The sequence below is a fragment of the Microcaecilia unicolor genome, chromosome 2 (genome assembly GCF_901765095.1).
Source record: "Microcaecilia unicolor chromosome 2, aMicUni1.1, whole genome shotgun sequence".
In the NCBI taxonomy this organism is placed as follows: Eukaryota; Metazoa; Chordata; class Amphibia; order Gymnophiona; family Siphonopidae; genus Microcaecilia; species Microcaecilia unicolor.
In genome coordinates this window covers 127,198,388-127,221,709 of record NC_044032.1, presented here as the reverse complement: position 1 = coordinate 127,221,709, position 23,322 = coordinate 127,198,388, and the positions used below count along the sequence as shown (strand labels likewise).

At 45.7% G+C, this 23,322-nt stretch overlaps 1 protein-coding gene across 3 annotated transcripts in view; it reads left to right on the top strand.

Moving 5' to 3' along the window:
* Positions 1-23,322, top strand: part of FCHO2 (FCH and mu domain containing endocytic adaptor 2) — a 458,555-nt gene that overhangs the window by 212,178 nt on the left and 223,055 nt on the right. For all 3 annotated transcript variants that reach the window (XM_030193298.1, XM_030193297.1, XM_030193296.1), the window contains 2 exons: positions 2,695-2,752; positions 6,740-6,918. In XM_030193298.1, coding sequence (XP_030049158.1) covers positions 2,695-2,752; positions 6,740-6,918 — 237 coding nt within the window. The remainder of the gene's footprint in view (positions 1-2,694; positions 2,753-6,739; positions 6,919-23,322) is intronic.

The window sequence follows — 23,322 nt, the reverse complement described above, 5'->3', positions numbered from 1 at the left end:
CAGCCTGAGCTGGCCTTAGAGGGTCATGTCACGGCTCATAATGTCTGAGCCATGGCTGTGTCGGTAGACCAATTGAGGTCAGCCTCCATTGAGGAAATTTGCAAGGCTGCAATGTGGTGGTCAATCTACACATTCGTAGTGGAGAAGTGGCCTAGTGGTTAGGGTGGTGGACATTGGTCCTGGGGAACTGAGGAACTGAGTTCAATTCCCACTTCAGGCTCAGGAAGCTCCTTGTGACTCTGGACAAGTCACTTAACCCTCCATTGCCCCATGTAAGCCGCATTGAGCCTGCCATGAGTGGGAAAGCGCGGGGTAGAAATGTAACAAAAAAAATGTCACTACTGCCTTGAGCAGGATACCTGACACGACAGTTGGTTTGGGCAGTCAGTGTTGCAGAATCAGTTTGAGGTCTATAAACCAACTCCACCCACCTAGGCTCGTTTTATTCTGTTCCAGGCTGCACTCTCATTCAGATTGTTTATAGTTTCAGGTTAATCTGTGTTATGTCCTCGCAGTTGTGATGCCCAGTTGACCACTGTTGTTTTGGGGGAGCCTGTATACTAGGGATTACCTACACATGAGAATATGAGATCCTGCTTGTCCTTGGAGAAAGCGAAGATACTTACCTGTAGCAGGTATTCTTCAAGGACAACAGGCTTCATATTCTCACACTCCTGCCCACCTCCCCTTGGAGTTGTCTATTTCATTATTTTATTTTCCTTATTTTGCTTTAAAATTAAACTGAGGGAACTGAGTTCTCATGGCAGGCGGGAAGGCACTCGCGCATGCGCAGTGGAATGCAGCGCTCTCTCTTCACAAAGCTCTGTTTTTTTCAGTTGAGTATAAATCCACTGTCTACCCACACATGAGAATATGAAGCCTGCTGTCCTCGGAGAATACCTGCTACAGGTAAGTATCTTCGCCTTATCCAGTTGGTTAGCAGGATGAGCTGACTTTAGAGGATCATGTCACAGCTCATAATGTCAGAGCCATACGTAGTGATTAGTCCACACATTCACATCCCACTACTGCTTAGGACAAGACTCCCAATGTGGAAGTTGGTTTGGTCAGTCCTACAGAATTTATTTTGAGTCTAGAACCCAACTCGACCCCCCTCCCCAGCTCATTTTTTTTTCAAAAAAGGTGTGTGTGTGTGTGTGTGTGTGTGTGTATGTATGTATATATATATATATATTTTTTTTTTTTTTTTAATTTTTTTATTAATGTTTTGGGGCTTAATCTATTGCAGGCCTTGTTTCCCCCCCCCCATTCCCCCCCCCCATGTTTTCTTTTTGGACAGCCTGGTAGCTATGGATTCCCATATATGAGAATATTATATCCTGCTTGTCCTTGAAGAAAGTGAATTTGCTCACCTGTAGCAGGTGTTCTCTGAGGACGAAGGGACACCTATTCTCATGTACCTGCGCACCTTCCCAGGAATTATATTCTTTTCACTCTTGTAATAGACTGACTGGTCCTGTGCGGCAGCTGCATACGGGAAGTTGTGCACATGTGCACAGTAGTAGTTCCAAAAGCTTCAGGAAAGAATCTAAGGGTTTGCTCTGCATCAGGCTCTGTTAGATGTGAGAATGTATTCTGCTGTCCTTGGATCACACCTGCTACAGTTGGTCCAGTCTGGAAAGTATCAGAAATAGTACATATGTATCCTGTTGATCCATATAGGTTTTGTGATGTCATTTGCAAAATATTTAATTGTCTTTACAAATATGTACTGAAGGTGAAATATAGTAGGTATATCCCTGTCCCAGAGTGCGCTATAATCTAAGAGTATGTATCTTATTTTGACATTTCCCCCTTATCTTCCCAGAAAGTAAAGGACATTCCAGAGGGAGTTGTTTAATTAATGTGCTTCTTATAATTTGAACTTTACAGAACTTAAGTTTTGGTGCCCACCCCGTGTACATTTTAAGCACTGATGTGTGTATTATACATAAAGTCTCTTTTTAAATGGTGTATGCATTAACCTAAGAACTTTGATGAGTATATAAATGGATCACCATGGAGTTATTTAGGGCTTCTTTTACTAAACCGCACTAGTGGTTCCCGATGCAGCAAATGAGAGGAAGCCCATAGGAACTAAGTAGGCTTCCTCTCATTTGCTGCGTGGGAATTGCTAGCTCGGCTTTGTAAAAGAAGCCCTTAGTTTCTCAAAGTATGCTTAAGATGCAAGATCAACATGAAATATCCATCATTGAAACTTTTTTTCATCGAGTCTTTTGTATTCCAAAGGTATGCAGTTAATATTATTTGTGCCATTGTTGAGATGAAATATCTTTAGATGATAACTATTTAGAAAAAAAGGAGCAAGTAAATAAGTTATTCTGTACCTTTAACATCTGACTGAAAATTACAAGTGAAAATCAGTGTTTACCATGTAAACGTATCTTTATTTGCATAAAATAATCAGGTTTAGAAATAAGGGTAATGGAGCTGGAAGTCATTACTGTTACATACTATGAACTGTATAAGTCTCTAACTTTTGCAGTAACTGGTTACTAAATCTTAACATGGAAAGTTTTCAAGAACATGAAATTCCAAGTTGCAGAGAAGGTCTGAATGGTGTGAATTTGTATTAGTTTTTTATTTATTTAAAATATGTATAGCCTTCATATCAAGATATCTATGCAGAGTACATTAAAGTTAATTTATTTTTTTCTTCTTTTCTTTATCTAGAACATTCCTGCTGTTGATGAAGAAGGCTATAGTATAAGGCCTGAAATAGTTCAAAATGATATCCTTTGATTCTTGTGCTTTTATTTAGATTGGTGAAATGTAGTTTGTTTTAACTTAAAAGAAAGATGTTTTGATACTTTTGCCATACTTTGCAAACATATTTAAAGATAAGTGAAATGGTAACAGTATGATCACCATTCAGTTTCTAGGATCCTCGGGTGGGGGTGGAGGGGAAGACCTGATCATAAGAATAGCCATACTGGGCAAAACTAGTGGTCCATCTAGCCCAGTATCCTTCCAACAGCGGCTAATCCAGGTGACAAGAACCTGGTGGAATCCCAAATAACAGCAATATTCCATGTTACCAATCCCAGGGACAGCAGTGACTTTCCCTATTTCTATCTTAATAGCAAACTATGGACTTTTCCTCCAGGAACTTGTCCAAACCTTTTTTTAAACCCAAATATGCTAACTGCTGTTATTACATCCTCTGTTAATGAGTTTCAGAGCTGAACTATTCTTTGAAAAATTATTTCCTCCTATTTGTTTTAAAGGTATTACAGTGTAACTTCATTAAGTGTCCCCTAGTCTTTGTATGTTTTGAAAGAATTAATAATTCATATTTACCTAATCTACACCACTCAGGATTCTGGGGACCTCTTATCATATACCCCTCAGCCATCACTTTTCCAAGCTGAAGAGCCCAAACCTCTTAAGTCTTTTCTCATATGAGAGGAGTTCCATCCCTGTTCGTACTGTCCTGGCGGACAGTTGTATATCCCTACCAGTATACTCTTTCCCTTCACATATGGAATTCCTATCCATAAGGATTACACGCTGCTATTTGTTTCATGCAGAACGTTTATTTTGTTTGACTCAGTTCCCTCTTTAACATATAGTGCCAACCCTTCCTCCAGTTTGATCCACTCTGTCATTATGATATAACTGATAACACAGTGTCCCATTGATTTGTAGTTATTTATAATCCACCCTTATCCATAGAGGAGAACAAGTAGAACATGCATAATCATAAATTCAAACAACACAAACAATTAAAACAAACCTCACAAAAAACAGAGCTGCAAATACATCAGAGCAAAACAGCTGCAGTCAATCCAGTCAGGACAATTCATATGCCAAATGTAACAAATGATGCTTTAGCAAACACTTGAAAGCAGTCAGGCTTCTCTCTCACTGAATCTCCAATGGTAATTTATTCCACTTCAAAGGACCAACAACAGTGAAAACTCTTTTTCTCGTGCTATCAAGACAAAAAGCATGAAAGTCCGGTACCATAAGTCCACGGATAGTTGCACAACGAAGTGTGCGAGGTAGAACATATTGCTACAATCCAGAACATAGATACAAAGAAGAATCCTGGTACAAACATAGGTTAAGGTGGAATTCATCCTTTCTCAATAGGCTCCTCACCCATTGAGACTTCAGAGTTCTGCCTGCCTCTTGGGTCCTGCATGTGGAACAGGGAGCATTTCTGAAAATGCTACCCTGGAGGATCTGGATTTCAGCGTTCTACCTAAGAGCCTAAATTTGGCTTCCAGACCCTCACTCCCACATTTTTAAATGTCATTGGTACCCACACGTACCAAGATAACTGGCTGCTCCCCAGAACTATCTAAAATCCTATCAGGGTGACCTGTGAGGTCCACTTCCTTTGCACCAGGGAGGCACGTGACCAGGCGTTCCTCACATCTGCCAACCACCCAAGTAATGCCTAACAAATCATCAACTACAACGGCTTTCCTAACCTTTCCCTTGTGGGCAGAAGTCCCTGGAGACATTCTTAGTGTGAGAAGATAGCATCCCCTGGTAGGCAGGTCCTGGCTACAGAATTGCTTCCTAATTCACCAGGATAATGCTCTCCTTTTAGGAGACCTCCTTCCTCCAAGGCAGCACAGGGGTTGCCAAACTGGAGGTGGAACTTCTCTATTATGGCCCTGTAGGTCTCCTCTATGTGCCTCTCTGTTTCAGCTCCTTCAAATCTGCAACTCTAGCCTCAAAAGACTGTATTCATTCTCTGAGAACTAGGAGTTCTTTGCATTGAGTACACACATATAACGTCTCACCAACTGGAAGATAATTATACATGTGACACTCCGTTCAAAATACTGGATAGCACCACTCTCGAGCGGGAATGCTGTCTGCATCTTAGCATTGTTGAGTTGGTTATTTAAATAAAACTTAAGGTACTGAGGATGTTAGACTAATATAAAGAGCCTTAAAATTATATAGTATATTGTGTAGTTTTCTTGTTAGTATAGTTTAGTAATAGTACTCTACGAAATACATAGGCTGAATGCCAACCAGTACACACAGTTGTCAGATTCCTATGGATAATCTGGAGTCGTGAGCCCTTGGACCACTGCCGAGGAGCGGCAGCGGCAGGAGAACCACCCAAACATGAGACAAGGCAGAACAGACGGACTGATAAAAACAGGACTGGAACCTCCGGACTGAAGCTGCAGCTGAGGCGCAGAGCAAGCTGGGACAGGCAGGGCAGGAACAGCTAGACTTCACCTGTGCTTGACCGCCGTTCCCCAGGGGTTGAGCCCCTGGGTGCGGGCAGCCGGCAGGACTATGGGACAGAAGGGAAAACCAGAACTGCAAGGTCCAGCAGGTGGCCAACAAACAGTCATGTAGCCCACGAAACAAGCAGGAACAAAGGCAGGCAGCAACAGTAGAATACTCCAGAAAACAAGCAGGGTCAAAGGCAGGCAGCAACAGAATACTCCAGAAAACAAGCAGGGTCAGAGGCAGGCAGCAACAGTAGAATACGCCAGGAAACAAGCAGGGTCAGAGGCAGGCAGCAACAGTACAATACTCAAGGAAAGAAGCAGGTTCAAAGGCAGGCAGCAACAGTAGAATACTCCAGGAAACAAGCAGGGTCAAAGGCAGGCAGCAACAGTAGAATACTCCAGAAAACAAGCAGGGTCAAAGGCAGGCAGCAACAGTAGAATACTCCAGGAAACAAGCAGGGTCAAGCCGGAATAAGAAGTAAGCAGGGTAGCACTGCAACAAACACTCACCGACGAGCAACTCATCAGATGACCTCTGTTGCAAAGGCAAAGCCTGAAAGGTCCCAGGTGCTAAATGAAGGCACTACAGATGAGGTCACCAGTAAGGGTTGGGGCATGGCAGCAACAACAGCAGAACATGGCTTGGCTGGAACAGGCTTTGTATTTCCCTTTTTGTGCCTTTCTTTTTTGGCGAAATCGAGTCATTTAATTTTGCAGCTGCCGTTTTCCTGTCCATTTCATCGAGGAGACAGAAAAGGAGAAGAGGGCACCACACAGCACAGGAATATTAAGCGCTGTTAAGACAGATAATGCAGTTGACCAGTGATTTAGACACAGAAAAGATAAGTGCTTTAAGTACACTGCCAGTACTCTGAGGAAGCTGTTAAAGTGTAATAGTGTACCTGCTAAGAATTAAGTTAGTGAGTCCTGCACGTATTAACTTTAGGCAGGAAACAAATTAGATAAAGGAAAAAAAAAAGAAAATTACAAGAATAATATAAAGATTTATTTTTTGAACATTAAAATATTTGGAAGGTTTTTTTAGGCCGATGATGAAGCGAGGATTAAATGGATCCACTAAGCTCTGCTAAGAATGGTACATTAGAGAGCTCTTTGAGGCCTTTTTCCTTCCAGAACTGTAAAGTCATTGAAAATCCTTAGTGGGTCTGAAACTGATAGTGGGTTAGAGTTTGATTTGTGTTACCTTGCGATATTGTTCTCCAACTCCCCATTGAGCATGTTTAGTTGATTCTAGAAATGAGCGACACATGGACAGCCACCCGATATTGATGACTTAAATGAGGCATATTTTCTAATAAATTTCTCACATTACAGTTTCTATTCCTTACTTCTTAGTCTTAATCTACTAATTTGCAATTTCCTTAACTTTTTTTTTTTTTTTAATCATTTATAATTTTTCGTTTTACAAGGATCACTTGCAAACAGTAATACAGAGTTGACTGTACATTAATACAATATTAGAAGAAAACAATGCCTTAACTATTTCAAACATACCAAAGAAAACCATTTGTGCTCATCTAGTGATTCTGACTCTGAAGATGATGAACCAAAGAAGTTCCATGTGGAGATAAAACCTATACAACCAAACAATGAAAATCACTATACAGTTGCTTCATTGGACGAGTTAAAAGTATCTATTGGGAACATCATTCTTTCACCATCTGTATCTGTGAGTAACATTTTGCATGCGTTTTTGTGTTACTTTACATATAGAAAAAAGTGAGATAATAAGTTAGACATAGAAAATAATGTTCATTGGTGTAGATAGTTAGGGAGTAATTTCACCTCTTGTCGCCTCCAATGTAAAACTACATGGGATGACAAGAGTTAGCAAACTTTTACATGATGCGGATGGGGGAATGTTTGGGGGCAGATTTTGAGCAGAACCCAGATGGTGTTGTAATTGAAGTACTTACTTTATGTGCAAACATTTACACCTGTTCTGGAGCAGGTGTAAAAGAGATTCTGCAGCTTTTGTTGGGCAATTTTATAAAGACAAGGTAGGCTCCTGTGTATCTTTATAAAACAATCTAGACAGCCTCTTGCAAAATTATCTGTCACCTGTCAGAGAGTTGAAGCCCCGGAGTATAGACATAATCTTTAGATGTTTGCTTCTTGCTAAATGCCTTAGTTTTGTCTTACAAGTATCAGAAATCATGGCCTTCCGTCTACTTTGTTCTCTGGTAGCCTCTATGAAATCTGTTGGTATTTCTATTTCCAATCTAGTGACTTATGATCACGCATTTGTGTGTCTTTCTCTGTTTTGTCTCCCTTTTATCTGACCTGTTTTCCAATAACAAGCAGGGTGAAATTGGCAACACAAATAGGTGATGATTTGTTGTAGTGCAAACACGGAACAGTTCTCTAAGTGTAGGACAAACCTAAACATTTTCTGACCATGTGTGGAAATTCCCAAATAGCCATTGACACTTGAGCCTAGTAAGCCTTTTTTCATCTGCTTGGACAACCGACTGTGTTCTTGTTTTTAAGATAATTTTTTTCTCTCAGCCTTGAATATCATAATTTTGATGAATTGTTTCCCATTTTCTTCTTTTTATTTATTCCCCTTGAGACTCAAAAGAAAAACAATAGCCCTCTTCCTTGTCATCAAGCAGATGAAGCCATTACGTATGGGTTGTGTCCATCAACCAGCAGGGGGAGATAGAGAGCACACAAATTTCAGTGCCACATGGTCAGCTAGCTCCACTGCCTCTTCAGTATTCTCTATCTCCCCAAGCAGGGTGGTTGCAGCTTGATCAAGCTCCTTAAAAAATCTGCCTGGGGGTGGCTCCTGGCTTGCCAGTTGTTAGCTGGGGTGTTAGAGGCTATAGCAGCTTCACTTTAAAGGCACATAGGTTAGCCCTTTCCCTGCCTTACCCATCCCCCCAGTGGATGTGAGCACATTAGTTTCACTTTTCCCTGCTCTTTCCCACTCTATACTTGGTGGATGCAGGCACATTGGTTCGCCTTTCCCTGCCTTTCCCACTGTTTGTACCTCCGGAGTTGATTTGATTGCCTCTTTTGCTGTTTTCTCTACTTTCCTCACAGCGTTAAAAAAAAAAAAAAAAAAGCAAGAGGTTTTCTTCAGTTTCTACAGCGTGACCGGAGCTTGTATACTCGGTCCAGTGAGGTAAGAGTGTTTTCTGACTCCTCCGGGGAGGGCCCGCGATCGAGACGTTTTTGGCGCGAAGCCGCCATTTTGAATTTTCTGCCATTTTTCGACGATGGCTGCAGAGCGTGTTAAGCGCTGTTCCAAGTGTGGCAAGCGCAGATCAGCAGCGGGGCTCTGAAAATGTGCTGTTCAGGCATAAGAGCCGGCCCGAGCATGGCAAGCGATGATTCTTCCCGCTCGGTGGAGCTGGCAGTGGGCGCCATTTTGAAAGCACCACATGGCGTGACCCCCCCCTGAGGCAGAGGGTCTGGAGACCGGAGGGGGCCCTCGAATTGAGGCTGGCCAAAGAGCTACTAGCCCCGGACTGGAACCGGGTGCCCAGGGCGAGTTTTTCTCCCCTGACTTTGTATTATTGCTTCATAATGCATATATGCTTAAAAGAGCTCAGCCACAGGGGTTTTCTATGGCCCCCCTTTCTGCCCCTCCGGTGGATGCAGGCATGGGATTGCCGTCTGAGGCGTTTTTCCCTGATAGCTGGCCGCAAGAGACGCGCAGAAGGGTAAATTCCCCTTCAGAGAGTGGCGCACCCCCCCCCCCCCCCGTAGTCGGGATGTGGTGACTCTGAGGGGTCTGGCAGGCCCTCGTGGCCAGAGGAAACAGAGGAAGGTGCAGAAGGGCCACTGGATCCAGATGATCCATCCGCAGTGAGGATTTTCCACCACGAAGAGCTGCCAGCGCTTATTTCAGATTCTTACAGGTCCTCTCTATTGAAGATCCTGGGAGTGGCGTGGCCTCCTCTGGAAATCCGAGAATGGCAAGTACCAAAAAGCCTGCTCGAGCCTTTCCTTTGCCTGACTCCATCCAAGAGCTTATTTCAGCTCAATGGGCTGACCCCGAAGGACCTTTGAAAGTTTCCAGGGCTATGGGGCAATTATTCCCTCTGCGTGGGAAGCATTTGGCTCGCTTTGCAATGCCTAAGGTGGATGCCCTAGTCACAGCTGTGACAAAGAGAACTACCCTCCCTGTTGAAGGAGGTGTTGCCCTGAAGGACATGCAAGACAGTAGACTGGAATCAGCACTTAAACGGTCCTTTGAAATTGCTGGTCTTTCTATTCGGGCGTCTGTATGCAGTTGTTATGCTGCTGGAGCCTGCCTGGCATGGTTGCAACAGGCAGTGGAACAGCCCGGTGATGGAGCGGAGCCCTTGTCTGAAGTGGCTCCGCGAATGGAGTCGGCCTTGTCCTTTTTGGCTGACACCCTTTATGATATTGTCAGAGCTTCGGCTAAACAGATGGCTGTAGCAGTGGCGGCTCGCCGTCTTCTGTGGCTACGGCATTGGGCGGCGGACATGGCCTCTAAGCAAAGGTTGGTGAAGTTGCCCTTTCAAGGCCTTCTCCTGTTGGGTGAGGAGTTGGAGAAAATTGTGAAAGGCCTGGGAGATGCTAAACCCCATCGTTTACCCGAGGATAGGCCGCGGTCTCCCTCCAAGGGTCAGGCGGTTCACTTCTCTTATAGACCTCGTTTCCATGAAGCTAGAAGGTACCGCCCGGGGCATTCTGCTGGGTCCACTTCTCATGGCTGGTTTTCAGCAGAGGAACTCCTTTCGCTTGGACAAACGTTCCACAGCAGCAGGCTCAAGACCTGGAGTTCAAGGGCGACCCTCTCAATGAGGGTGCGCCGGCCCTCTCCTCGATTCCTGTTATAGGAGGACGTCTTTCCCTCTTTCTCGAGGAGTGGGCCAAGATTACCTCAGATCAGTGGGTCTTGGACCTGATCAGAGAAGGATACCGAATAGAATTCAATGCCCCGATAAGAGACGTGTTTGTGGAGTCCCGATGCAGTTCTGCCGCCAAACGGGCGGCGGTAGAGGAGACCTTTCAAGGCTTGATTCACATTGGGGCGGTTTCCCCCGGTGCCTCCCGCCGATTTCGGCTGCGGCCTCTACTCCATTTACTTTGTGGTGCCGCGAAAAGGTGGGTCTTTTCGCCTTATTCTGGAATTAAAAGAATTAAACAAGTCCCTAAGAGTGCGGCATTTTCACATGGAAACCCTGCGCTCCGTCAGTGTGGCGGTACAGCCAGGAGAGTTTCCCACATCTCTGGACCTGAAAGAAGCTTACTTGCATATTCCAATTTGGCCCCCACACCAGACGTTTCTGTGGTTTGCAGTGATGGGAAAACATTTCCAGTTTCGGGCCTTGCCTTTTGGCCTCGCCACAGCTCCCGAAACCTTTTCCAAGGTAATGGTGGTAGCTGCTTTTCTCAGGCGAGAAGGTATCCGGGTTCACCCGTACCTAGACGACTGGCTCATCAGAGCGGACTCCGAAACAGAGAGCCATCAAGCTACAGCCAGAGTGGTCTCAGTACTGCAATCTCTGGGCTGGGTCGTCAATGTAGCCAAAAGTCACCTGACCCCCTCGCAATCTCTAGAATATTTGGGGGCCAGGTTCGACACAGACTCGGGATATGTATTCCTACCCGAGCAAAGGCGGTGCAAGCTTCAGAATCAGGTCCGTCTGCTCCTGAGGATGCCCCGCCCGCATGCTTGGGACATTGTCTAGCTGTTGGGATCAATGACAGCCACCTTGGATTTGGTGCCCTGGGCGAGAGCGCAACTGAGACCTCTGCAGTATTCCCTGCTTCAACGATGGTCTCCAGTATCTCAGGATTATCAATGCAGACTCTCTTGGCTCCCTGCGGCCCGACTCAACATGGAGTGGTGGCTCTCAAACAGCATGCTGCGGCGAGGAATGCCGCTGGTGCTCCCCGATTGGTGCCTAGTGGTGACAGATGCCAGCCTGAAGGGCTGGGACGCACATTGCAAGGGGAAGCATACCCAGGGTCTTTGGACACCCGATGAGTCAGAGTGGTCCATCAATCACCTAGAGTTGAAAGCGGTGTTTTAGGCGCTTCTGGCCTTTCAAGTGACCCTGGAAGGATTGGCTGTCAGAGTGATGTCGGACAACACGACAACAGTGGCCTACATAAACCGACAAGGCGGCACACAGTGCAGAGCGCTGGCTGCGCAGGCCGAACAGATTTGCCACTGGGCCGAGCTGCATCTACAGTTTCTGTCGGCAGCTCACATTGCAGGTCACAGCAACGTGCAAGCCGATTATCTAAGCAGGCATCAAATCGATCCAGCGGAATGGGAACTAGCAGACGAAGTATTCCTGCAGATATGTGCCAAATGGGGCAAGCCCGTAATGGATCTTATGGCGACAAGCTCTACTGCCAAAGTCCCGTGCTTTTCAGCAGACGGAGAGATCCTCGCTCAGCCGGGTTGGATGCCTTGGCTCAACCATGGCCTCTGGGCCACTGGTATGTGTTCCTTCCGTGGCCATTGATAGGGCGTGTGCTCCTGCGGATTCGGCTTCACCCAGGAGAAGTGGTTCTCATCGCCCCGGATTGGCCCAGGGGGCCTTGGTATGCGGACCTCCGACAGATGCTAGTGGAGGCTCCCCTTCCTTTACCTCTGGTACCGAACCTGTTGTCGCAGGGACCGGTGGCCATGGAGGACGCCTGCCGTTTTGGTCTTACGGCATGGCTATTGAGAGGGCGCAATTGAGAGGCAAAGGCTATTCCAATAATGTTATTTCTGCTCTCCTGCAGGCCCGCAAGCGGTCCACTTCCATGGCTTATGCCAGGATCTGGCGCCAGTTTGAGGCTTGGTGTGTTTCAAAAGCTATCACACCCATGCGGGCTCCTGTCTCGCCGATTCTGGACTTTTTGCAGGATGGTGTACAAAAAGGCTTGGCCTATAATTCCCTGCGGGTGCAAGTGGCAGCATTGGCCTCCCTTCATGGTAAGGTTGCAGGCGTGTCTTTAGCTGCTCATCCAGATCTGGCACGGTTTCTTAGAGGGGTGCTTCGGCTCCGTCCTCCCGTGCGGGCACCTTGTCCAGCTTGGAACCTGGGGCTAGTTTTGAAGGCTCTGAGGGTTCTCCTTTTGAGCCGCTATGGCGAGCTTCAGAGAAAGATTTGACACTAAAGGCTGTTTTTCTGGTGGTCATTACTTCGGCGAGACGGGTGTTAGAACTCCAGGCGCTGTCCTGTCGAAACCCATTTCTGCAATTTTCAGAGTCCGGGGTCACGGTTCGTACCGTGCCTTCTTTCATGCCTAAGGTGGTTTCAGCGTTTCACCTAAACCAGCCTATTTTTCTACCTTCTTTTGTTGAGGAGTTTCCAGAATCCTTTGGGCAGTTGCACCTGTTGGATGTGCACAGGACTCTGTTGCAGTATCTGCGAGTTACTAATTCTTTCAGGACCTCTGATCATTTGTTTGTTTTACTATCAGGTTCTCGCAGAGGGTCTCCAGCGTCTAAAGCCACTATTGCCCGCTGGCTCAAAGAAGCTATCTTTTCAGCTTATCTGCTTGCCGGCCGGCCTCCGCCTGTAGCCTTTAAGGCACATTCTACAAGAGCGATTTCTTCCTCTTGGGCTGAAACTGGAGCACTATCTCTTCATGAGATTTGCAGTGCAGCAACATGGGCTTCGAAGCTCTCATTTGCCTGACATTACAGGCTGAATGTGGCTGCTAGGAGGGATGCGCGTTTTGGAGCACAAGTGCTAGCACGTGGTGTGACTTGTTCCCACCCTATATAGGGATTGCTTTGATACATCCCATACGTAATGGCTTCATCTGCTTGAAGACAAGGAAGGGAAAATTAGGTTCTTACCTTGGTAATTTTCTTTCCTTTAGTCATGTCATAGATGAAGCCATGAACCCTCCCTGTATGATTGTCTGTATGATGTGAATCTGTTTCAGGTTCTGTTCTTGTTTCCTGAAGTTCTAATTCTTCCTTGGTAGAAAGTTGGAAAACAGTCTTCATGATTCTTGTTCACTTATAGGAGATTGAGTTCATTCCCTCCAGTTCATGTGTAGGAGGTTGAGTTCATTCCCTCCAGGAAGATGTGTGTATTCCCTCCATAAATACAAAGAGGAGGACGAGTTTATTCCCTCCAGGAGGATGTGTTCATTCCCTCCTTTTGAGTTCATGCCCTTGTTATGGGGCCATCGTTCGCTTTGAGGAAAGTTCATGTTATTCCCATTGCGGTTTGTTACACTGCTTTGGAAGCTTCAAATACTGAAGAGGCAGTGGAGCTAGCTGACCATGTGGCACTGTGATATTTGAGTGCTCTCTATCTCCCCCTGCTGGTTGATGGACACAACCCATACGTAATGGCTTAATCTGCTATGAGTAAAGGAAAGAAAATTACCAAGGTAAGAACCTAATTTTCCCTTCTTCATTGTGGACCCTCAGCTTCAGTCAGATGGTAATTGTGAATTGTTCTCTTTTCTAAACAGATGAATCAGATTGGACTCAGTGGTCCTCCATAATATGGCAGAAATGCAACAGAGTAGGCTCAAAAGATGTCAGTTATGCAATTTAAAAAATGCCTACCATGGATCACCACTAAATTAGAGTAATTTTATAACAGGATACTTCATCTGGAAAGTCCAAAAAGGCACCTATTTGATATAGGCAACTTAGATGCCTTTGTAAAGTAGGCAGTCAGAACCATCCCAAATAGCGTGCAAATGTTCAGGCACAGATTTACACCTGTGTGGAAAATGGTAAAAATTTGTGCACGCACTCTGAGGGCAACTGTCTCTAGGGGTCCTTATTTGGAGCCAAGTCTGTAGTGGAAGCAGGAATCTACTTTACAGGATATTAGAGTAGCAGGATACAAACATACATATATTTAAAGTTCAAGCACTTACATAGCAATAGAGCTGATGTAAATGCTCGTGCTTAGATTTGAGAAATATGAATTTACTAGTAAAAAAAGGCCAGTTTCTGACACAAATGAAACAGGCGCTAGTAAGGTTTTCCTCGGAGTGTGTATGTTTGGGAGAGTGTATGTGAGAGTGACTGTGTGAGAGACAGAGTGAAAGTGTGAGTGTGTGAGAGAGAGAGTGAGTCTGGGTGTGAGTGTGTTTGTGAGAGTGTGTGTGTGTGTGAGAATGAGAGTGTGTGCAAGTGTGTATGTGAGACACAGTGTGAGAGTGTGTGTGTGTGTGTGTGTGCGAGAGAGAGAGTGTGTGTGAGACACAGATTCTCTGTGAGAGTGAGTGTATGAGACTAAGTGAGTGTGTGAGTGACTGTGTGGCACATAGAGAGTGAATGTGATACATTGTGAGACAGAGTGTGTGAGAGTGAGAGTCAGAAAGACATTGTATATGAGAGAGACAGTGTGAGCCTTGCCCTCCCAATCCATGCCCATCTGTCCCCTGCCCCCTCCATTCATCCTTTTCCATCAATTCCCCTCTCTCCCTGAGCCCTGCCCTCCCAATCCATGCTCCTCTGTCACCTGCCCCCTCCATTCATCCCTATACAGCAATTCCCCTCTCTCTCTGAGCCCTGCCCTGCAATCCATATCCATCCATGCCCATCTGTCCCCTCCATTCATCCCTATCCAGCAATTCCCCTCTCTCCCTGAGCCCTGCCCTCCCAATCCATGCCCATCCATGCTCCTGTCACCTGCCCCCTCCATTCATCCCTATCCAGCAATTCCCCTCTCTCCCTGAGGCCTGTCCTGCAATCCATATCCATCCATGCCCATCTGTCCCCTCCATTCATCCCTATCCAGCAATTCCCCTCTCTCCCTGAGCCCTGCCCTCCCAATCCATGCCCATCCATGCTCCTCTGTTCCCTGCCCCCTCCATTCATCCATTTCCAGCAATTCCCCTCTCTCCCTGAGCCCTGCCCTCCCAATCCATGCCCATCCATGCTCCTCTGTTCCCTGCCCCCTCCATTCATCCATTTCCAGCAATTCCCCTCTCTCCCTGAGCCCTGCCATCTCAATCCATGCCCATCCATGCTCCTCTGTCCCCTGCCCCCTCCATTCATCCCTTTCCAGCAATTCCCCTCTCTCCCTGAGCCCTGCCCTCCCAATCCATGCCCATCCATGCTCCTCTGTCCCCTGCCCCCTCCATTCATCCCTATACAGCAATTCCCCTCTCTCTCTGAGCCCTGCCCTGCAATCCATATCCATCCATGCCCATCTGTCCCCTCCATTCATCCCTAGCCAGCAATTCCCCTCTCTCCCTGAGCCCTGCCCTCCCAATCCATGCCCATCCATGCTCCTGTCACCTGCCCCCTCCATTCATCCCTATCCAGCAATTCCCCTCTCTCCCTGAGGCCTGTCCTGCAATCCATATCCATCCATGCCCATCTGTCCCCTCCATTCATCCCTATCCAGCAATTCCCCTCTCTCCCTGAGCCCTGCCCTCCCAATCCATGCCCATCCATGCTCCTCTGTTCCCTGCCCCCTCCATTCATCCATTTCCAGCAATTCCCCTCTCTCCCTGAGCCCTGCCCTCCCAATCCATGCCCATCCATGCTCCTCTGTTCCCTGCCCCCTCCATTCATCCATTTCCAGCAATTCCCCTCTCTCCCTGAGCCCTGCCATCTCAATCCATGCCCATCCATGCTTCTCTGTCCCCTGCCCCCTCCATTCATCCTTTTCCAGCAATTCCCCTCTCTCCCTTCCATGATCCCCCCTCGCATCCATGCTCTTCTGTCTCCCATGTCCCAGCCTGTCCCGCCCTCTTCTTCCCCCCCCCCCTTCGCATCCTTGCTGTCGTTTCTCCTCTGCCCTCCCGCTCCCATTGTTCAACTGCCCACCCTCTTCTCTCCCCCACCCCACATCCTTTTTTTTTTTTTAAATTTACCTCCGTGGCGGCGGTTCCGGCAGCGCAGCGTTAGGGAAGGAGACGGCGCTCCAGACGTCTAGCCTTCCCTTCGCTGTGTTCCGCCTTCTTCTGACGTCATCCTTGACGTCAGAAGAAGGTGGAACACAGCGAAGGGAAGGCTAGAGACGTCGGGAGCGCCGCCTCCTTCCCTGACGCTGCGCTTTGTTTGTTTGTTTTTCCGCCCTCGACGTCATGACGTTTGCCCTCGACGTCATGATGTTTGACGCGAGGGCGGGGCAGAGACGGCTGGCAGCCTGGCTGGCTTCACACCACGAATCCACGAACCCTTCAAGTAATGTTTGAGTGACTTCAGAACGTTGTCTTCAGAACGTTCACGGTGCGTTTTATTATATTAGATAGTATTCTATAAGTTACGTGCATACATGTGGATTCCTCCTATGTTCTATTCATGTGAACGCCCTCCTGTCAATTATGCACTATCAAAGATATATGAGTACTTAACATAATAGCATGTAGCCAGATTATTATTTATGCAGTATGGATTAGATTCTACCAAAAACATTAGCGTGGAAAAAACACAGTTAATGCTATTCTATAACATTAGACACAGTTTATAGAATATATATAGCACCCAGACCAACGACTAAATTTAGATGCGACTATTTTACACCAACTAAAACCTGGTGTAAATGCCCGCACGCCCGCACCTAACTTAAGCGCAGATTGGGTGTATTCTATAACAGCTTGCATAGTTTCTAGGAATGCCCACGATGTGACTGTGCCCTTCTATGGCCACACCCCTTTTGAGATCAGTGCATTAGAATTTATGTACACCACTTTACAGAATACACTTAGAAAATTGTGCACGTAGATTCTAATTAGTGCTGATAATTGCTCGTTATTGGCAAATTATTGGCACCAGTTGGTTTGTTAAACAATTAAGTTGTACATGCAGTTTGGCTGCACTGCCAAATTTGCATGTGCAACTTTAGTCACCATACAAAGAATCTGGGGATATGTGTTCACATATGTGCGTAAATGACTAGAAGACTGGCATTTACATCTGTACTTGCTGCCTAACTTTAGGTGGCTCCTTATAGAATTATCTTGTGTGTTTTATAAAGTACAGGCATATGTGGAATTTCATCCCAACTGCAACCTCAAGTATACCTACACACAGATCATGTAAAATAGGTATGGGCATAATGGGGGTCTTTTACTAAGTTGTGGTAGCGTTTTTAGTTTGCAGTAATCAGCTAACGGTAAACACCCAAGACTATTACTACTACTACTACTCATTTCTATAGTGCTACTAGACGTACTCAGCATTGTATACATTAAATGCAGGTACTTTCTATGTCCCTAGAGGGCTCACATTCTAAGTTTTTGTGCCTGGGGCAATGGAGGATTTAAGTGACTTGCCAAAGGTCAGAAGGAGCTGCAGTGGGAATTGAATCCAGGTTGCCAGGATCAAAACCAGCTGCACTAACCATTAGGCTACTCCTCCACTCAGTATATTTTTCTGCCCCTTTTAGCCTCAGCAGAATTTAGCTGTGCATTTATTGCTAGCTAGGAGGGGGGGGGGGGGGAGGCACAAACAAAGCAGTGGGAAATGGCTACAGAGAAAACCAGCTCGGTTCGTACAAAAGCAAACCCCCTGGCATTTTTTCTTTCTCAGTTCAGCTGACGGCTGAGGGGAGACATGATAGAGGTATATAAAATAATGAGTGGAATGGAACAGGTGGATGTGAAGTGTCTGTTCACACTTTCCAAAAATACTAGGAGTAGGAGGCATACGATGAAACTATAGTGTAGTAAATTTAAAACAAATCGGAGAAAATTTTTCTTCACCCAATGCATAATTAAACTCTGGAATTCATTGCCGGAGAACGTGGTGAAGGCGGTTAGCTTAGCAGAGTTTAAAAAGGGGTTAGATGGTTTCATAAAGAACAAATCCATAAACCGCTACTAAATGGACTTGGGAAAAATCCACAATTCCAGGAATAACATGTATAGAATGTTTGTACGTTTGGGAAGCTCGCCAGGTGCCCTTGGCCTGGATTGGCCGCTGTCGTGGACAGGATGCTGGGCTCGATGGACCCTTGGTCTTTTCCCAGTATGGCATTACTTATGTACTTATGATTAAGGCACGATCTCTCTTGAAAACAGGAGAGAGGCAAGCTCTTGCATTCTTTTGAAAGAAAACAAATGCCTGTTTTCTTCCCTTTGAGAAAAAAAGTGAAGAAACTGCTTTAAAAAGTAAGCACGAGATATCCTTTTGAAAGAAAAAAATTATAAGAAAAAGAAAACAAAAATTTATTTTTTTCATTCCTGTGAGAAAAGAATGTTAAAGTGCTCATACACGACTAAATTCCTCTGAGGCTGTAGGGGGGTAGTGTTGGGGATTTTTGACCTCACTTTCTGTCACGTGACCCCTTTCCAAGATAGCGGCTAGTAGTGGAAACAGTGGGACCAGTATCTTGAAAAGGGGCGTGGCTATGATGCAGCTTCCTGCGACATCACCAAAAGGGGGGTGGGGTTTGGGGGCAGGCCTTTGCAAAAAGTGGGACTGTTTGGGGGTGAGGCTATGCAAATAAGGCAGGGCAGGGGCATGGCTATGCAAAAGGCATGGGGCTTTGGCAGGATCAAGACATCATTTCCAGTGATGACATCCAAGGGGGCAGGGAGTGTGCATGGCATTGGTGTGGTTTGGGCAGTGGCTTCATCAAAAAGGGGAGAGGGAGTGGGCATGACTTGGGCATGTCCTCACTTCTGATTGACTGAAACCTGGAAGTGGGCGTGTCACCTGTCAAATTTCATGAATGCTATGGAGATACTCTACTTTCCTGAATAAGGGGGTCTAAAACCATCACAAAAAGCAGTGGTGACAAGAGGCATTCCTGTCTAGTTTCCCTGCTGGATTGGAAAGAGTTCACTGCGCACCCCATTCAAAGCTATAAAGGTCAGTGGAGGGGCATTTTTGAAAGAAACGTCCAAGTTGCGATTTGGACGTCCTTGCAAAACGGCGAAATCCAGGGGCGGGGAAACCCGTATTTTCAAAACAAGATGGACGTCCATCTTTGGTTTCAAAAATACCGTCAGAGATGTCCAAATCCTTAAATTTGGACGTCCCTAGACATGGTAGTTTCTGACTTTCAGCAATTTTCGAAACCAAAGACTCCATGTCAAAAACGTCCAAATGCAAGCCATTTGGGGCGTGGGAGGAGACAGCATTTGTAGTGTACTGGTCCCCCTGACATGCCAGGACACACTAGGGGGCACTGCAGTGCAGTCATAAAATCCCAGGAACATAGCTCCCTTACCTTGTGTGCTGAGCCCCCCAACCCCCCCCCCCCACAAAAAAACCCACTACCCCCAACAGTACACCACTACCATAGCCCTTACGGGTGAAGGGGGGGGCAAAAATATATATGGGTGTGGTGGGTTTTGGAGAGCTTTCTGTTTCCTTCACAAATGTAACAGGTAGGGGGGGTATGGGCCTGGGTCCGCCTGTCTGAACTGCACTGCAGTACCCACTAAAACTGCTCCTGGAACCTGCATGCGCTGTCATGGACCTGAGTATGACATCTGAGGCTGGCACGATATATTTTAAAAAATGTTTTTTAGGGTGGGAGGGGGTTAGTGACCACTGGGGGAGTAATGGGAGGTTATCCCCGATCCTCTCCGGTGGTCATCTGGTCATTTTGGGCTCCTTTTTGTACCTTATTCGTGAAGAAACACGTCTGGGTGAAAACGTCCAAGTGTTCATCAGGGATGTCCTTGTTTTTTTCAATTATGGGTCAGAGATGTCCAAGTGTTAGGCACGCCCAAGTCTCACCTTCGCTACGCCTCCGACACACCCCCTTGAACTTTGGACGTCTTTGCAACGGACTGCAGTTGGAGATGTCCAAAATCGGGTTTTGATTATACCGATTTGGACGTCTCTGGGAGAAGGACATCCATCTTCCGTTTTATGTTAAAAGATGGATGTCCTTCTCTTTCAAAAATGAGCCCAATAGCGTTCTAATTGTGGCAAGAAAGGTTGTTAAAATGCCATATTTCTGTAGAAATCCAAACATAAACCTCCAAGACACCCTATCGATTGCCTTCTCTGCATCAAAACCGAGGAAGATTTGAGTGGGATACCGGTGCTAGAAATGGTATTCAAAGCTGACGAGTCGGAGAAACTTAATGAATTCTCTGTAAACCTGGAGGATGTAATGGGGCAGTTCTACAAACTGAAGAGTAGCAAATCTCCTGGACCGGATAGTATTCATCCCAGAGTACTGATAGAACTGAAAAATGAGCTTGCAGAGCTATTGTTAGAAATATGTAATTTATTGGAGAGTGGCCAATGTAACGCCGATTTTTAAAAAAGGTTCCAGAGGAGATCCGGGAAATTATAGACCAGTGAGTCTGACGTTGGTGCCGGGCACAATGGTAGAGACTATTATTAAGAACAAAATTACAGAGCATATTCAAAAGCATGGATTAATGAGTCAAAGTCAACATGGATTTAGTGAAGGGAAATCTTGCCTCACCAATCTACTACATTTCTTTGAAGGGGTGTACAAACATGTTAGGCAGTGAAGTGGGACCAATAGGGCACCATTATTAAAAGATGCCACTGGTAGGTTAGTTAGGTCAGAGCCTGAAATTGAGGACACCTTTAAATGCTTTTCTGCAGCACTTATCAGGAAGATACCACTAATGATCTATTTAGCATCTGCCTTTGCACCTCTGACTGAGGTGCAAAGGCAGATGCTAAATAACCCCATAATACAGAAGAAGTATTTTTGACAATTCAACAGAGTAAATTAGGGAAGGCTTCAGGACACGATGGATACAGAGCCGAATTCTGTAAATTGCTGAGAGCAGAAGTAGTGGGGCCAATTGCAGCACACCCAAATGCAATGATAGCTCAACAAACGCTAGCTGGAGTACTAAACCAGGCCATGCTAACAGTGCTCCTTAAACCAAGGAAAGATCTAACTGTACCAGACTCTTACAGATCTATATCCCTACTTTTCTTCGACACTAAGCTACCGGCGAAAGTATTATCAAGCCAACTAGCAAGAGTACTACCCAACCTAGTGGTGGAACCACAGGTTGGAGTTTGTCTGCAATCGTCATACAGTTAAAAGCATTACAGCCATCCTGACAACTCTAGAAGAGGTTAGGCGCTGCTCGACGCCTTCTCTGGTTGTACATAAGTATGGCCATACTGGGAAAGACCAAAGGTCCATCAAGCCCAGCATCCTGTTTTCAACAGTGGCCAATCCAGGTCACAAATACCTGGTAAGATCCCAAAAAAGTACAAAACATTTTATACTGCTTATCCCAGAAATAGTGGATTTTTCCCAAGTCCATTTAAAAATGGTCTGTGGACTTTTCCTTTAGGAAGCCGTCCACACCTTTTTAAAACTCCACTAAGCTAAATGCCTTTACCACATTCTCTGGCAACGAATTCCAGAGTTTAATTACACGTTGAGTGAAGAAACAATTTCTCAGATTCGTTTTAAATTTACTACATTGTAGCTTCATCGCATGCCCCCTAGTCCAAGTATTTTTGGAAAGCGTAAACAGACGCTTCACATCTACCCGTTCCACTCCACTCATTATTTTATAGCCCTCTATCACATTTCCCCTCAGCCACCTTTTCTCCAAGCTGAAGAGCCCTAGCCACTTTAGCCTTTCCTCATAGAGAAGTCGTCCCATCTCCTTTATCATTTTCTTCGCCCTTCTCTGCACCTTTTCTAATTCCACTATATTTGAGGTGCAGTCGCACCATGGAGCGATACAAAGGCATTATAACATCCTCATTTTTGTTTTCCATTCCTTTCCTAATAATACCCAACATTCTATTTCCTTATTTAGCTGCAGCAGCACACTGAGCAGAAGGTTTCAACGAATCATCGACGACACCTAGATCCCTTTCTTGGTCCGTGACTCCTAACATGGAACCTTGCATGACGTAGCTATAATTTGGGTTCCTCTTTCCCACATGCATCACTTTGCACTTGCTCACATTAAACGTCATCTGCCAGTCTCTTAAGGTCCGCTTGTAATTTTTCACAATCCTCCCGCGATTTAACAACTTTGAATAACGTGTCATCAGCAAATTTAATTACCTCACTAGTTACTCCCATCTCTAGGTCATTTATAAATATGTTAAAAAGCAGCGGTCCCAGCACAGACCCCTGGGGAACCCCACCCTTCTCCATTGAGAATACTGACCATATAACCCTACTCTCTGTTTTCTTTTAACCAGTTTTTAATCCACAATAGAGGACTACCTCCTATCCCATGAATATCCAGTTTCCTCTGGAGTCTTTCATGAGGTACTTTGTCAAACGCTTTCTGAAAATCCAGATACACAATATCAACTGGTTCACCTTTATCCACATGTTTGTTCACCCCTTCAAAGAAATGTAGTAGATTGGTGAGGCAAGATTTCCCTTCACTAAATCCATATTGACTTTGTTCCATTAATCCATGCTTTTGAATATGTTCTGTAATTTTGTTCTTTATAATAGACTCTACCATTTTGCCCAGCACCGGCGTCAGACTCACTGCTACTACTACTACTATTTAGCATTTCTATAGCGCTACAAGGCGTACGCAGCGCTGCACAAACATAGAAGAAACAGTCCCTGCTCAAAGAGCTTACAATCTAATAGACAAAAAATAAAGTAATCAAATCAATTAATGTGTACAGGAAGGAGGAGAGGGAGGGTAGGTGGAGGCGAGTGGTTATGAGTCAAAAGCAATGTTAAAGAGGTAGGCTTTCAGTCTAGATTTAAAGGTGGCCAAGGATGGGGCAAGACGTAGGGGCTCAGGAAGTTATTCCAGGATTAGGGTGCAGCGAGACAGAAGGCGCGAAGTCTGAAGTTGGCAGTAGTGGAGAAGGGAACAGATAAGAAGGATTTATCCATGGAGCAGAGTGCACGGGAAGGGGTGTAGGGAAGGACGAGTGTGGAGAGATACTGGGGAGTAGCTGAGTGAGTACATTTATAGGTTAGTAGAAGAAGTTTGAACAGGATGCGAAAACGGATAGGGAGCAAGTGAAGCGACTTGAGCAGAGGGGTAGTATGAGTAAAGCGACCCTGGCGGAAGACGAGACGGGCAGCAGAGTTTTGAACCGATTGGAGAGGGGAGAGGTGACTAAGTGGGAGGCCAGCAAGAAGCAGATTGCAGTAGTCTAAACGAGAGGTGACAAGGGTGTGGATGAGGGTTTTGGTAGAGTGCTCGGAAAGAAAGGGGCGGATTTTACGGATGTTGTAAAGAAAGAAACGGCAGGTCT